The sequence below is a fragment of the Dioscorea cayenensis genome, chromosome 8 (genome assembly GCF_009730915.1).
Source record: "Dioscorea cayenensis subsp. rotundata cultivar TDr96_F1 chromosome 8, TDr96_F1_v2_PseudoChromosome.rev07_lg8_w22 25.fasta, whole genome shotgun sequence".
Taxonomy (NCBI): domain Eukaryota; kingdom Viridiplantae; phylum Streptophyta; class Magnoliopsida; order Dioscoreales; family Dioscoreaceae; genus Dioscorea; species Dioscorea cayenensis.
In genome coordinates, this window is record NC_052478.1 from 1,531,823 (window position 1) to 1,547,306 (window position 15,484).

General features: G+C 36.0%; 3 protein-coding genes across 3 annotated transcripts; all 3 read right to left on the reverse strand.

The window, feature by feature from the left end:
• Positions 1-3,793: 3,793 nt before the first annotated feature.
• Positions 3,794-5,744, reverse strand: LOC120266577 (taxadiene 5-alpha hydroxylase-like). The gene is given in 5 exon segments (XM_039274216.1): positions 3,794-4,219; positions 4,298-4,327; positions 4,329-4,486; positions 4,564-5,005; positions 5,235-5,744. Coding segments are annotated over 5 exon segments (1,431 nt in total). The 5' UTR covers positions 5,730-5,744; the 3' UTR covers positions 3,794-3,913.
• A 3,505-nt stretch (positions 5,745-9,249) lies between these two features.
• On the reverse strand, positions 9,250-11,323 carry LOC120266578 (cytochrome P450 716A1-like). Its single transcript, XM_039274217.1, has 4 exons — positions 10,675-11,323; positions 10,174-10,609; positions 9,909-10,096; positions 9,250-9,829 (listed from the first exon to the last, which is right to left on the reverse strand). Exons 1-4 carry the CDS (start codon positions 11,167-11,169, stop codon positions 9,524-9,526), a joined length of 1,425 nt encoding a protein of 474 aa, XP_039130151.1. The 5' UTR covers positions 11,170-11,323; the 3' UTR covers positions 9,250-9,523.
• Positions 11,324-12,524: 1,201 nt separating this feature from the next.
• On the reverse strand, positions 12,525-15,110 carry LOC120266601 (protein FATTY ACID EXPORT 5-like). Its single transcript, XM_039274241.1, has 3 exons — positions 14,767-15,110; positions 13,506-13,593; positions 12,525-12,852 (listed from the first exon to the last, which is right to left on the reverse strand). Exons 1-3 carry the CDS (start codon positions 14,963-14,965, stop codon positions 12,780-12,782), a joined length of 360 nt encoding a protein of 119 aa, XP_039130175.1. The 5' UTR covers positions 14,966-15,110; the 3' UTR covers positions 12,525-12,779.
• Between the last annotated feature and the right edge of the window lie 374 nt (positions 15,111-15,484).

Here is a 15,484-nt window from a genome sequence, read left to right on the forward strand (position 1 = left end):
TTAATTTATCTATGTGGTCTATCCAATTTTTTTTTTTAAAAAAAATAAAAGTCTTTGCAGTAATTATTTTCAGCATGAAGGTAAAATAATGTTATTTTTTTTTTAAAGAAAGGAACTCTCTTATCCTCACATAAAATTTTATTGTCAGAGTAAATGGTTCAAGTTACAAAACCATGCTTTTATGCTCTTGTATGTGGTCAAGCCGTTATGAAAATTGGTTGACTACTTGCTTCTCCTTTGTCCTTTCTTGAGTGAAATCTTGAACTACTTTGAAATCCGATTCATGTGGCTCTCCTCTACAGGTGAAATTTAGTCCACATAAATATAAATCTGGACAATTGTTTTTTTTTTAAAGATGGATAAACCACTTTAATTAGAAAAAAAGAGAAAAACAAAGTGGAGGAAATAACAACAAAACAACAAAGAACTACATATAACCAACCACAAGAAATGATTTACAGATAACCAAAGGGCGACACAGAAGAGAGAGATACATAATACAAAAATAAAGAGAGGAAGGCCCTAGGCCTCCTCAAACATCCTAATCCACCACGCCAACCAGCCCTTGTTCTACTCCTGCATTACCTCAGAAGGCAAAATGCCTTTTGACTCCCACTCGAGGGCCTAAGAACTCCAAACTACGTTGGATGGTAGAAATTGAGTCCTCCAGCTTCACTCTAGTTCTTTCAGCTGCTGTAGAGAACCAGGATAAGAGCATCTGATCAATTTTTAACATAAGAGCATGTGCATACATGATATGAGCCATTAAAGATGCAATCATTCTTAGCAAGACAAATGTTCCACACTATCGCTTTCACAACTAAGCCACCCAAAGACCCTACATTGCGGTCTCATAGCTGATCGCTAGACTCCCCAAACAACATGCATAGATACAGGCACATCTGGAAGATGGAGCAGCCACACAAAGCATTCCCAAACATGTCTAGCGAAAAAGAGCACTGAATGAAGAGGTGATCCACCGACTCAATCACCGAGTGGCACATGACACAGGTAGCGATTGGAAGCCGATTACATCTTCTTCTTTCTAGATTCTCCTGAGAAAGGATCTTATTTTTCCAAGCGAGCCAGTTAAAAATATTTATTTTCTTTGGACACATGTTACGCCAAAAGAATCTCGCCATCGGGCAAGGCAACCCACCATCATTTAGGAAGCTATAGAAGATTTGACCATATAAGCACCATTTCCTACAAGCCTCCACCATTTTATCTCCAATTTCCCCCTCAGGCGCCCGCAACCAATCTTTGTAAGGCAGTACATCCACGTCCTCCGAGATTGGGGCCTAAACTAAAAGGAACCACAGGTTGCGGGCTGTGCCATTGGGGAATTGAGTCCCTTCTGAACTCATCTGGCCATAAAAACATAGGTGCTCATCCATTTAATCATCGGTCTTTCCAAAAGAGTGTCTCCGTTCCCAAATTAATTCCTTGTAAAACACATCCTCTTAGAGCTAGCAGACAGCTAGTAACCCCTTTCCAGAAAAAAATAGATCCTATCCGATTGTTTAGGAACATGTTCCATCAAGACAACCCTATAATTAAATTGAACAACATCGGCACCACACCAAGAGGGTTCATTCATGAATTTCCACCACCATTTTCCTAGTAGCACCTGGTTGAAATTATGTAGATCTAAAATTCCCTAACCCTCTTGGTCACGAGAATGACATAGGTTCTTTCACCCGGCTAATCTACAGCTTGGATGGTTAATGTCCGGCCTTGAGCACAAAAAGTCTTGTTTAATCCGGTTGATCTCCTTGATGACCCAACATGGTAATCGAAACAAGGACATCCAGTAAGTTGGTAGGGCCGAGAGAACCAAGAGTTCACTAGAGTAAGTCGACCACCTAAAGATAAGTGTTGCACCTTCCATGAGGACAACCTCTTTCTAACCTTAGAGATGAGCCCCTTCCCAATCTTGTCTTCTTGGCCTTCTAGCTATCGGAATACCCAGATAAATAACTGGAAGTAACCCCCTCTAGCAGCTTAGCGTCTTAGCAGCAGCTAGGTCAGGTAGCACACCCAAGGTAGAAGTGTATAAACAAGTTTTTGAGAAATTAGTCGCTAAACCCATCATTCTTTCAAACACATACAAAATAAGCTTCAGGATACGTAGATCTTCGAGTCCTCTCATAGTCAAAACCAATAGATCATCTGTATAGTAAAGATTACATCTACTACCAAACCTCCCTAAAGGCACACCAATCAGGAATCTGGACAATTATATTTCTAAAAAAATTTGAGAGTTCTATTTTTTGCTCTGCTTAGTCAATATTTGTACCATTTATATATTTATATATTTTTATGTTTGTATTTTCTGTTTTTCTTTTAATAAATATGATTTATCTATTTTATAAAAAAACTTGAGAGGTTTCTTATTTAGGTCCTACTTTAGAGCATCTGCATTGAGCTTAATAATTGCATTTTCAATCATTATTTTCTCTTCTTAATTTGTCTATCATTTGGTTGACTGTGTATGTATATTTTTCTTAGTAACTACAACCTCGGTGACAGAGAAAATTAAAAGGTCATGGAATAAGTAGCCACTATCAAGTGTTGTCTTATCTTTACTTCATGCCCCACCCATGTTCTAGCAAGAGTGCTCTTAGGATCTTGGAGAATGGAACTTGACTCCCTCTTGTTGATGCTGCCAAGGTTGCATGATCTTCTTCAAATATCATCTTTCAAGGAGGCCTTTGTTGTTGTTTTTTCTACTTTATTAAGTTTTGTCTTGACTTCTAATCACCTCTGCAAGTTTTTGGTTTTTATGCGCATTTTCTTTCTCCTCGGAGCAACTCAAGCACTCTTCTGTACTTGTTTTATTTTTAATTAAAATATGTACTTTATTCATTTTTTAAAAGAATAAAAAAATAAACAACCTGAAAAGAGAATATCAATCCAATGAGAGAGTTTAAAGGGCATTTTAAATTATTTTTATTAAAGCAGGAAAAAAATCATAGCTTTATTAAAAACAAAAACGATTACATAACAATGAGTAGCATTTACAAGTGTTCTTTGTCACAAAACCTCATAGAAGCTAGATCATCTTTTTCTTGATTGCACTTTCTCAAATCAAATCTGGGCATTTTTCTTTGATCTTTTTGACCCAGTCACTTCTCCACAATCTATCCTCTCGCTCTGACTACTTGGTCACATCTATTTGATCCTGAACTCGAAAGTATCTCCGGATCTCATTTCCGACAAGCTTATGAATATCGATTGAACGAAATATCCGTATTTTTCATCTAAATGCTTTACCATTTTACTCTATTATTTTTAAATCTGCTAACATATTACTTTCCTAGTTTTCAACAGCTGCCGACAGTCATCAATAGACTCTTACCGATGCATCCCAGCGAATCAATCGCTCTCTCAATTTTCTTAGCGTTAGAGTCTCCAACCAAACTGGTGATCCAGAGCTTGACATAACACAAGAGTAGATCCCCCACCTGTTTGTTTGGACATGCCTGAAGTCCCAGATGATGTTTTTCGTCTGTCTAGCGTTTATCTTTCGTTTTATTTCATTTTGCTATACTTTGCCCTGTTACTCATTTTTTATTAGAAATTTTTTTTTCTCTACTGTTTTTTTTTAATAAAATTGTATTTATCCACATTTTTTAAAAAAAAAACAAAAACAGTTTTAACATCAGACAACATAATTAAACAAGAAAGTACAATAAGTTGACGAAACTGACACGTCCATATTCACCGGTGGTGAATGATGATTTGACACAAGCGAGCAGCTTAGAAGAGGAGAGAGTATATATATATATTTTAGGAAATAGCCAGGAGGCTAATTTATTAGAAAAACCACAACTATACCTTGGGGAGAAGAGGATAAGACAGGCAAACCATGACCATGGCCCTTTTAAAATTCAACAGCACGGAGAACTTCTTATAGACTAGCCTTGACTTCAATCAGAACAGGGAGCCCCTCCTTTGGAGATGGCATTGGATCTCTAATAAAAGTATCATCTTTGCAACATAAACTCCATTTGAATCTAGTGACCATATAGTGCACTGCTACCAGCATCTCTGTCTTGGCAAACTCATAGCCTGCACATATCCTTGGCCCTGCTCCAAACGGAACAAAACAGTATGGTGGAATCTCCGATTGCTTCTCGAAGCGTGACGGATCGAACCTTTCTGGTTCTTTGAAGATACTTCCATCCATGTGTGTTACGCTTGTAGTCCAAAACACCTGAAAATTGGATTGAATTCATAAGCAGATGTATCATAATTAGTAATGGCTTGTTCTTGATGATGGTGTCTGACTTACTTGCCATCCTTTTGGAATGAGATAACCACCCAAATTCAACATCTTTGATCACTCTTCTGAATCCAAAAAATGCTGGGGGAATTGTCCTCAAAATCTCTTGAGCTACCCTCCATGTATACTTCATCTTGAGAAGATCATCCCATGTTAGAGCCTCACCTGGTGCTTTACTTTTAGCTATCTCTTCTTGTTCTGCAGTTCAATTTGAAACCATCAGACAATCAAGCATTTTTTATTTTTATAAATTTCATATGAACAAGCATAATTACCGTTGAGAACAGCAGCATAAGTGACTGCATCATTGGCAAGATGCCGACAAATGAATGTGAGAACGATAGCCGTTGTATCATGTCCGGCGATCATCAAAAGCACGGCATTGTCCAGGATCTCTTCCTCAGTAAAGGTCTCATCATTATCAGTACCTAAGCTAAGCAAGTAAGTTATGAGATCTTCATCCTCTGAGGAACACTGGCCTTTCTGCAATGCACTTCTCTTCTCCTCTATGATTCTGGTGAGTATCTTCCCAACTTTTTCTCTGCCTTTCAGGCTGTTATGGAAGCGAGTGAACGGCAAGTTAATAGGCACTGTCCACATTCCAGCCATCATATACTTGAACTCATTCACTAGAAGTTCTCTAGTTGTTCCCTGTTTAATCCCAAATATTGTGGCACACATGGCATTGAACGTCAGACGCTTCATTGATGGTGAAACCTGCAAAACAGAGCACAGACATGATCTTTACCATTGACTTTGATTTTTTCCTTTAATTGTTATGTTTTAATTCCTTTTAACAAGCCCATTCTTGTTCAAAACACCAGGACTTTGCACAGCAAGATTTAAATAGAACAAGTTAGCTATAGTTAATCAAACCTGTATAACAAGTAACAATTAATACACCAACTTGCTGATCAAAATAAAGATGTATTTTACATTACATTACCTTAACTTGCTGATGGCCAAACCAATTGGTTCTGAAGTGTTGTCTGATCTCTTCATCAAGTTTACCAACATACTTCCTCAAGATCTCAGGTTTCAAGAAGTAACTGACTGCACCTCGAAGCCGCTTATGATCAGCACCTACAAACTCAGTCATGTTCCGGCTTCCAATGATCCTTGTGAAGGACTGTGGCTGTTTAAGGGCTAGCGAGTCATTAGAGAAGATGAACTTATTTGCTGCTGGACCGGTGAGAAACACAGTTGGCTGGCCAAAGAGTGAGAGCTTGGATATTGACCCATATTTATTGATTCGGTCCTCAATCCACCTCTCGCCGGTGTTTGTGCGCATTGCTCGGAGAAGACTGAGGCTCTGGCCTATGATTGGAATCCCCATTGAGCCTGGAGGAAGCCTCTTGTTTTGCTTTCTATCTTTGGTTAGTAAATGGATAATGATAAGGAGCAATGCAAGGATGAGAGCTAGCCATTGAGCAGAAGCCATTGTAGGAGATTGAGAATGCTGGATGTTGGGTTCTTTGAAATCAGTTAATGGTTTTGATGGTCTTATAGGCTACATGTTTGTTGCTTTGGTATTGTCATTTTCCTTTTGTACTAGTTCAGTGCTAAATCATTTATTTTTGAGTTGTTAATGGTTGAGTCAAAATAGTCTATCTGATAAATTTTTAAAGGGTGACTTAAGTCATTATAATTAGTATATTATTGTACTTATATATATATATATATATACTCTTCAACGAGGATTATTGTAATATATATATATTAATAAGTATTTATATACATGATTTGTCATGATAATTTTTTTTTAAAAAAAATGGATAAACCACAAATTTATTAAAATAAGAAGTGTACGGTGAAATACAGTGGTTTAAGACAACAAGAAGGACTAGAAATAACAACAGTCTGAAATCCTCACCAAAGATGAGGAGAACAACGAACAAAACAATATAAAAGTCGTGAAGAACAACAAGAGCAAGGTAATAAGCTAGACCGACGAAAGCTACCGTCAGGAGACATAAGCCTGCCCAGCAGCAAATAGAGAAGAACTACTCTGGATCAGTAATGTACGCCGAATCACTGATATGATCTGTATGTCTGGTGCTCAAGAAGTTGAGGGACCGCTCTGGGAGGCCTCTGAAGTTTCCTACTGATGAGTCTCGGTATCTGTTGAAAGCCAAGAGAACATCAAATTAGCAGACTTGTAAATTATAGAGAAGACAGGTGAATAATTATGATTAAAGATGCGATTGTTTCGTTCCAGCCAAATAGTCAAGATGATGGCTCTAGAACAAAGATCCCACAGATTCCTAAAAGAAGAAGTTAAAGAGGGTATCCAATTTGACCAGATATTGGAAACTGAGGGTGGAGAGGAATCAATATCAAGATTTGTCTGGAAAAAGACCAAATACACTCCAAGAATTTACACTCTAGGAAGAGGTGTTCCACTGTTTCTGAGTTTTTGTGACATAGAATGCATGTGTCAGTGGCGTTTGGATTGCAGTCTTTTTTGAATAAATTTTCAAGAGTAAGAATTTTGATTTTCCTAACCAACCAAATAGTCCTGGTAATTTTTTGTTAAAAAAAAAAAATATAAATATAATAAGTTAGAAGCTTCATTTTAAAATTTGGGTTTAGGCTTTAAATTATGTTAAGCTGCCCCTATTGGCATCTACTCAATATTTCTTGTGGAATATAGTCCCTTTGTATATAAATATGATGTTTGATGTCTCTACTACATTGAATGATTTTAAATTTTGTTCAAAGTAAACTTTAATTTTAAATTTTATTCTAACTAAACTTTGATTTAATAAATACAGATGAATTGGAAGTTTTTTGGTACACAAAATAAAGATTGTTGACCATGTTAAGATTCTGTTGTTGGGTTTGAAGATGGTGCAAATAATACAATAAAAAATTAATGTTTCCAAGGTCAATGAGAAGAGTATACATTTTAATTAATTGTGCTTTATTCATTTTTTATATAATTTTTTTAAAAAAAAATAGACGACAAATATCCCCTATTTCAAGACATTAAAAAAATAACAGTTGCTTAGCCTATTGGTATTGGGTTTTTTTTGTGTAAAAATATCATTTTGGAGGGGTCCCAAGATCGAAACTCACGCAAAGCGAGGGCAAAATATTATTGAACTTACGAGTACGCTCTACATCTTTATCCATCTCGAACTTAAACAACGGCTTAACGATCTCTTAAAAATTTATCTTGTGGATGGACTAACAAGCAGGACAATAAAGACATGTCATGTGTGCGTAAAATAATATATCCACGATGATAAATTCTTTTACCATATAATTTTAAAGTGGCGGAGAGTACAATTTTTTTTATAAGGGACCCACAAGGGCCACAATAAGATCAATGTACAGTACTTGTCCCCGCTAAACAGTTAATGAATAGTATTCTATATTTCTACAGTCATTGGCATAAGTTTTAAACTTATGCCCATTTACTATCTAAGCGTGAAACCAGTGAAATATTCAGTGGGGTTTTTCTTAATAAAAATAAATAAACCACAAATTTATTAAAAAAAACTGTACAAACTAACATAGTATGAATAAACTAGGAAGAATAGAAGCTCTTATCAGAGGTGAGGCACAAGAATAACTAAAAGCATAAACATCGAAAAAACAGCAAAGATGAAGCAGCTCTGTAGACGAAAGCTATGAGTAGAAAGCTCTACTCCAGCATATTCAGTGGTTTTTTATAAGTTCATCCATTTAAAAAAACAATAGAATATATAATGTATCACGATCTTTAACAAAAAATGAAAGGCCCGGTCAGTTAAGACTTAATATAAATTATATGTAATACATGTCAAAGAAAAAGATATAGCAAAGATGTTCTGTTATTGTTTTTATTAAAATAAATAAATAAATCATAAATTTATTAAAATAAAAAAATAACAAGTACAATATGCTTTGTTATTTCTATTAAAAAAACTATTCCACTTTCACATGAGATTTTATTGTCAGAGTTAATCCTTCAATTTACAAAATCATGTTGTGTAATGTTAGAGCAGAATATGGAACTGTTTTGGAGCACTATTCAAACTCTAGTGGCTCACCTCCTCTCCTCTGTAGGTGAAGTCTAGTCCACTTACAAATTCAACCTTAATAATTATATCTTATTAGAAACTTGAGAGCACCTTATCTAGCTCGAACTTTAGAATATCGGCCCCAACACGCTAGTTACATGTGATTTTAGTTCAGTAGCTACATAAATAGCAAATTAGCATGCATTTTTCGGCGGAGGTCGCCATACAAACTTTGGATTCACTTTAATGTTCTGTGACGTGGCACTCATGTCCAATGGACGCGTGAAACATTTGTACGGCCATCCAGAGACCTTGGCCATGCCAGTCGTATCTGACACCACCTCCGTTTCGCCGGTGGTGCTAGAATCTGGCTCAAACACAATAAGTTAATAAAAGCATTAATCATGAAGATAAGAAGGTTGGTTGTCTTGAGGCTGGAAGAAGTTCTCAAAGATGTGAAATGACTGCCAACTGTTAAATGGTCTATTGGTATACAAATCACTGATAAAGCTTTTCATCAAGTGGTGAGAGTTCAATTTTTGGCTGAAGGCACATTTCTGAGAAATGTGAGTGGTGATTGTGTACAGGTGGTCCCGGTGCACATGTGTGCTTGGGTCTACCTCCATTTGTTCCACCGAGGCTTGTGCACATCCCTAACTTTTGAACTGTCTGTTCCTCTTGTCCAAAAAAAAAAAAAAACAACGCCTTACCATTACCCAGGTGGAAGTTCTTGTTCTTGTATCATAAGGCATGAATTGTCCCCAGTGGTTCAATGAGGCTCTGACGATGAGTGCAGAATTTAGTCTGGGTTATTTCTTTTAAAATAAAAATAGATAAATTACTAATTTATTAGTGGAAATATAGACAGAAAAAAAATTAACGTACAAAAATAAAAATAAAAAAGCAGAAAACGAATGCATAAACAAGAGGTTAAACACATAAAAAGGGGTTAAACACAATTACCATAGATGAAACGAGCTAAAAAAACACAACAAAAACAAAGGATAAAAAACAACTTGAAAGAGGAGGGAGTGTGGTGGTACCCAAGAAAGCACCTTCCCAGAATGAACATTTTAAAATTTATTCCACTATCATAAAGCTCGCATTGAATGTTTCAATGAGAATGCCCATTTAACGGTTACCAAACTATACACGGTGTGAAGAGGATAAGACAAGCAAGCCGTGACCATGACCACCCTTCTAAAATTCAACAGCTTGGAAGAACTTCTTATAGACTAGCCTTGACTTCAATCGAAACAGGGAGTCCCTGCTTTGGAGATGGATTTGGATCTCTAACAAAAGTATTATCTTTGCAACATAAACTCCATTTGAATCTAGTGACCATATAGTGCACTGCTACCAGCGTCTCTGCCTTGGCAAACTCATAGCCTGGACATATCCTTGGCCCTGCTCCAAATGCAATGAAACAGTATGGTGGAATCTCCGATTGTTTCTCGAAGCGTGACGGATCGAACTTTTCAGGTTCTTTGAAGATACTTTCATCCATGTGTGTTACGCTTGCATTCCAAAAAACCTGGAATGGATTGAATTCATAAGAAGATGTATTACTATTACTAGTAAGGGCTTGTTCTTGATGATAGTGTCTGACTTACTTGCCATCCTTTTGGAATGAGATAACCACCAAATTCAACATCTTTGATCACTCTCCTGAATCCACCAAAGACTGGAGGAATTGTCCTCATAATCTCTTGAGCTACTCTCCATGTAAACTTCATCTTGAGAAGATCATCCCATGTTAAAGCCTCCTCTGGTGCTTTAATTTTAGCTATCTCTTCATGTTCTGCAGTACAATATATTTGAAGCCATTAGACAAAGAAGCACATTCATAAATTTCACATGATCAAGTATGATCATTACCATTGAGAATTTTAGCATAAGTGATCGGATCATTGGCGAGATGCCGAACAAGGAACGTGAGAACAATAGCCGTCGTATCATGTCCGGCAACCATCAAAAGCACGGCATTGTCCAGGATCTCTTCCTCAGTTAAGGTCTCACCATTATCAGAACCCAAGCTAAGCAAGTAAGTGATGAGGTCTTCATCTGAAGAACGTTCGCCTAACTTCAATGCACGTCTCTTCTCCTCTATGACTTTGGTGAGCTCTTTCCTAATCCTGCTACTTGCTTTCAAGCTTTGATTAAAGTTAGTGAATGGCAAGTTTACCGGAACAGACCACATTCCAGTCATCATTTTCGCAAAATCTTGCACAAGAATTTCACGAGCACCTCTCTCAATCCCAAAAATGGTTGAACATATGACATTGAATGTAAGACTCTTCATTGATGGCAAAATCTACAAGTCCAAGAATTAAAACAATAAACAGAGCCAGAAGTCTAATACAACATGCATGTTCATACCTTAACTTGGTTATGATCTGACCAGTTGGTCCTAAGGTGGTGCCTGATCTCTTGGTCAATCTTGAAGACATATTTCCTCAAGGCCTCTGGTTTCAAGAAGTAGCTGATTGCACCTCTGACACGCTTGTGGTCTTTGCCAATGAGCTCCAATATGTTTCGTCTTCCTATAATTCTACACATGCTTTGTGGCTGCTGAAGAGCAAGTGAGTCAGTACTGGAGAAGATGAACTTGTTTGCTACTGGACCTGTGAGAAAGACTGTTGGATTGCCGAAGAGAGTGAGCTTAGATATGGGTCCAAACTTTTTGATTTTATTGTTGATCCATTGCTCGCCGGTGTTTGTGCGCATGGCCCAGAGAAGACCAAGGCTTTGACCGATGATAGGAATCCCCAGAGACCCTGGTGGAAGCCTGTTTGATGGATTCCTTGTTTTGGTTAGGAGATGAATGGTGATGAGGAGGAATGCAAGGAGGAGAGCTAGCAGCTCAGAAGCCATTGAATATTTGAATGGAGCAACTTCAGAACCTCTTCTTGTGATGTTCTTTTGATGTCAATGTCTTTCTTATAGGATTACTATGCTAAAATTAAGTATTGTCTGGGTGCCAAATGTCTTATCAATTTGGGATTGAGCATATAACAGACAAAAAGGAAAGACACTGCCAAAATGTGAGAATATGCTCAAATAGCATATTGAATCATTGATGGTTAAAAAAATATTTGTGCTGTTTTGAATTTTGAGGGCAAACAGTAGATTCTAATTTATTTTTTTGTTTTTGTTTTTAAGTAGGTGACAAGCACCCCAAATTAAACATTTATCAAGGGTTAAAGTATATATAAAAGTACTGCACTAATTATAATATATTATTGATTATTTAAAAATTTATTAACTTGGCTAAAGTATTATATGATGTAATAAAAGTCTATCACGTATACATTTATAAGATTTGTAAGAACCAACACCTCCTTTCATAAGCGATTTATTTAAATAATATCATAAACAATATTTGAGTATAAGAAAAAGCACAAACATAGGTTTTTCCACCCCCTACATGGGCACCCACTGGCATATGAATGCACTACGCTATGATATATGAAATTATTTCAAAGCGAGGAAATCTTCTTGGTTTTAGTTTTTGTAGTACTTCTAATTTGTGAATTAGCATGTGTATTCCAAAAAATGTTGTGTTTTAGAACGAATTTTTCTTATATTCCTTTAGCTCTTAAACCGGCTTATATTATTATTATTTTTTTGGATGAAAACGACAAGCGCTATATACATCAGGGACGTGCGGACGGAGCCACAGGCTAGGAATTAATTGTCCAAATCGCACACCCTCAACCAAGGACGAGGAGTTTTGGCTGCTAACCCACACCTACAACCGACAATCCATTATAATTATTGCGTCTAACGAGTCTTAAACTTGAAATAATTCAAGACTTTTTTTAATATATATATATATATATATATATCACCCTTGTTTTGAACTCAATATGCAATTAATCTTTGAAGCAAATTGTTTTTAACTGACTTTATTTGTGGGAATGCAGTTAGCTGTGAAGAGCTAAAAGTTCTACTTCTTGATAATTTGCCAATGAGTTTGGTTCCCAGAGACTTCCAAAACTAAAATTGCCAGTGTTGTTTATAATTATCTCAACCAGGATAACCAAGATTTTTATAATAGCTAAAGAAAATATAAACATAATGTCATGACAAACAATAATAATAATAATGTGCCTTATTATATTGCACTTGTTCTTCTTTGGTGAAACTTCAATGTGGTTTTATTTTGTATGCTAATTGTTAAAGAAACAAAAACTAATAATTAAAAAAAAAAATCAACATAAAAAAAGTATAACCATAGGAATACCAAAATCTATCACAATATATAAGCATGCAAGTTGTGGTTTTTGGTGCAGACATTACAGTCTTGACGTAGGGTCATCCTTCAAAACATATATAAGCAAATCTCATATAAATCAAGAGAGCATAGGTAAGACATGATATTTTCTTAGTGAATTCGACAACTTCCTCGCAAATCAAGAACCTAATTCATGCATTCATGTTAGCTGGCTCAAACTGTGCACTCAAATTTTCGGTAGTGAAGTTCATTTGTCCTTTGAAGGGATATGATTGCCACCGGTGACGATCTTGAAGAGATAGAAGGCGGTCATAACAGCACTGCAATTACATCCACTAGTAAGTAGGTCACAAATATATCAACAACAAATGTTCATAAATCAGTGGAAGTAAGACCCAGAAAATGGAAAAGATTAGACATAACCTCATAATTCAGTTTCTGTATCTCACACTCAAGGTAAAAGAAACATATACTATGAATTTGTTAGCATATCTACAAGAAATAGAATGTTATCTGTTATTCCATAAGACACATAGAAATTGTAATTTATGATGTCAAGAAATTATAAGGTCCAAAATAGTTGATCAAACGGGAATACTGGGTAAGGTTAACAAATGAGATAATATCTTTCAAGTTGCTAGGTGAAAAGAGAAAGGTTTCATTTACCAGAGCATCAGCTGCTACTCACTGCAAGATCATGCATTCACCAAATACTACAGATTATTTTAGTTATGATATATGTCTAAGTGTTCCTAACTTCTGACTTGCCATGATTTGTTATCTTCGGAAGAATGCATGCCTACATCATGCAGGTATTGACCGGAAGTTTAGCTCTACCAAATATGGAAGTGAATGTACATTATTTAAAGAAATGAACTCCAACTAGAAAAAAGAAAGGAACCAAAAAACTATGCCAGACCAATAAGTTTCAAGCGCTGACATGAAAACAAAAAAAAGAAAATTCATACAAAACCTGATCAAAGCAACTAGTCCAGCTGGCATTATCTTGGAGGTCTGGAGATATCTTTGTCCCATAACATATGTCAGTGCAAGAGCACAGGCTGTTTCATAGAAAACATAGTTCAGTATTCTTTCCAAAAGGAAAAGATATCCATTCAGTTCAAACACACAAAGGTGTAAAAAACAAAATAAGAAAAGAAAAAGATTAATATTCTACTTGATTTAATAACATAAATGTGTCCAAGTTAGCAATGCTGATCAGGTGTAAATGTGAACAATTAACCATGGACACCAATTACCAATCATACCAAAACAAAATAAACGATAGATTACCGGTCACAAACATCAAAGAAATAAGGCACTGATGAGATTATATAATAAGCTCAGAAGGTTACAGAGTTATACATTCAAAGTATCAGAAACTTTGAGGAAGACATCCAACTTGAGATACAAAAACATACAAAGAGGGAGCAAAATAACAAGCATTTTATACTATTTTCTGAACAATAGTTAGAACCACTTTATAAAATTTTCCCTCAGCCATTCTTATTCCCCAAGATGATAAAAAAAAAGCAACAATTAACTGTGAGAACAAATTGGTCAAGTTTGTTTACAAGTATGAACCGACCACATCATTCTAATCCACAGTTCTTAGTACACCAACACAAAAATCATGATCACAACAATAAAAGAAAATAAATTTTGTACCATGTACTACACTACTTCAAAGTGAGTAATGTGTATCGTCAACCATATAAACAAAGGCACTCATTCTCACAAGAAGTTATCAACATGGCAACCTGATCCATCAAGTTTATCTACAGATATGAATCTGCCACAATTTCCTCATGTTCCATTCTTAATATACCAACGCAAATTAATCATCACCAACAATGTAAGTACATAAACCTTGTCTTGTCCAAATATATTATTGCAATCAGAGTATACATAACCATATAAAAAGAAAAAGCATGTCCATGAGAAATTATCAGCATGTCAACCTGATTCCCATGTTCAAGCATCTAATCTTGCAAAAGCTAAAATCTTGAAGGGAAAATAAAAAACCCTAGCGGGTATAGAGAGACAGGGAACACTGGTTAAAAAATAAAGCTTGCCAATCCCATCTTGTGAATGAATTTCTCAATCCCAAAATTGTGAAATCACAAATTAAATTCAGCAAAATAAAAAATAAAAAAAAACTTCCTATCAAACTCGAAATCAGATCCAAAACAAGCAAATTTTAACAAGAAATTTATTGGGGATGGATTAATTACCAGTCTCGAGGATCAAGGAGAAGAACGAATTACGGCGCTTCTCGAATGCCTTGAGGCTGACGAATCCGGCAAGGAGGAGGACGATCCCAGCGCCGACACCACCGGCAAGGGAGGTGATGCTTCCCTTCCTTAGGTAACCAGCGACCCCGCCAACAAGGACGAGCAGCCCATATGGGATTGTGAAGCAAAAGTCGTGCATCTCCTCTCTCTCTCTCTCTCTCTCTCTCTTTCTCCCACTCTCCTCCAATGGCGATCTAATGCTTCCGAGAGAGCTCGTCTCTAGCTCTTCAAACGATAATGGAGAGGTGGTTCGCCATGGTCGTCCTTTTGACTTCTCAAATGGAAGTGGAGTTCCTTTCTTTTGACTTTTCAGTATATGGAAGTGGAGTTCCATTTCCTAGGGACAAAGTTGACTTTTCAACCCAGTTAGATAAAATTACCCGCATGTCCCTGTAAAATTGGGTTATTAATGATTATATATCTATTTAAAAAATATATTTTATGTATTATTAGTTCAAAGACAAGATCTAGTTTACATTATAAAAAAGAAAAATTATTTTTGTAAAATTTTAAAATTGATTTTTAATCGTAAGTATCAGCTAAAGGTGTATATATTAGTAAAACAAAGCTAATTTTTTTATATTATAAATTTTTTGAAATTTAAAACAATAATTATGAACCTGGACAATATTAGACCGAACCAACCGCTCTTTGTATT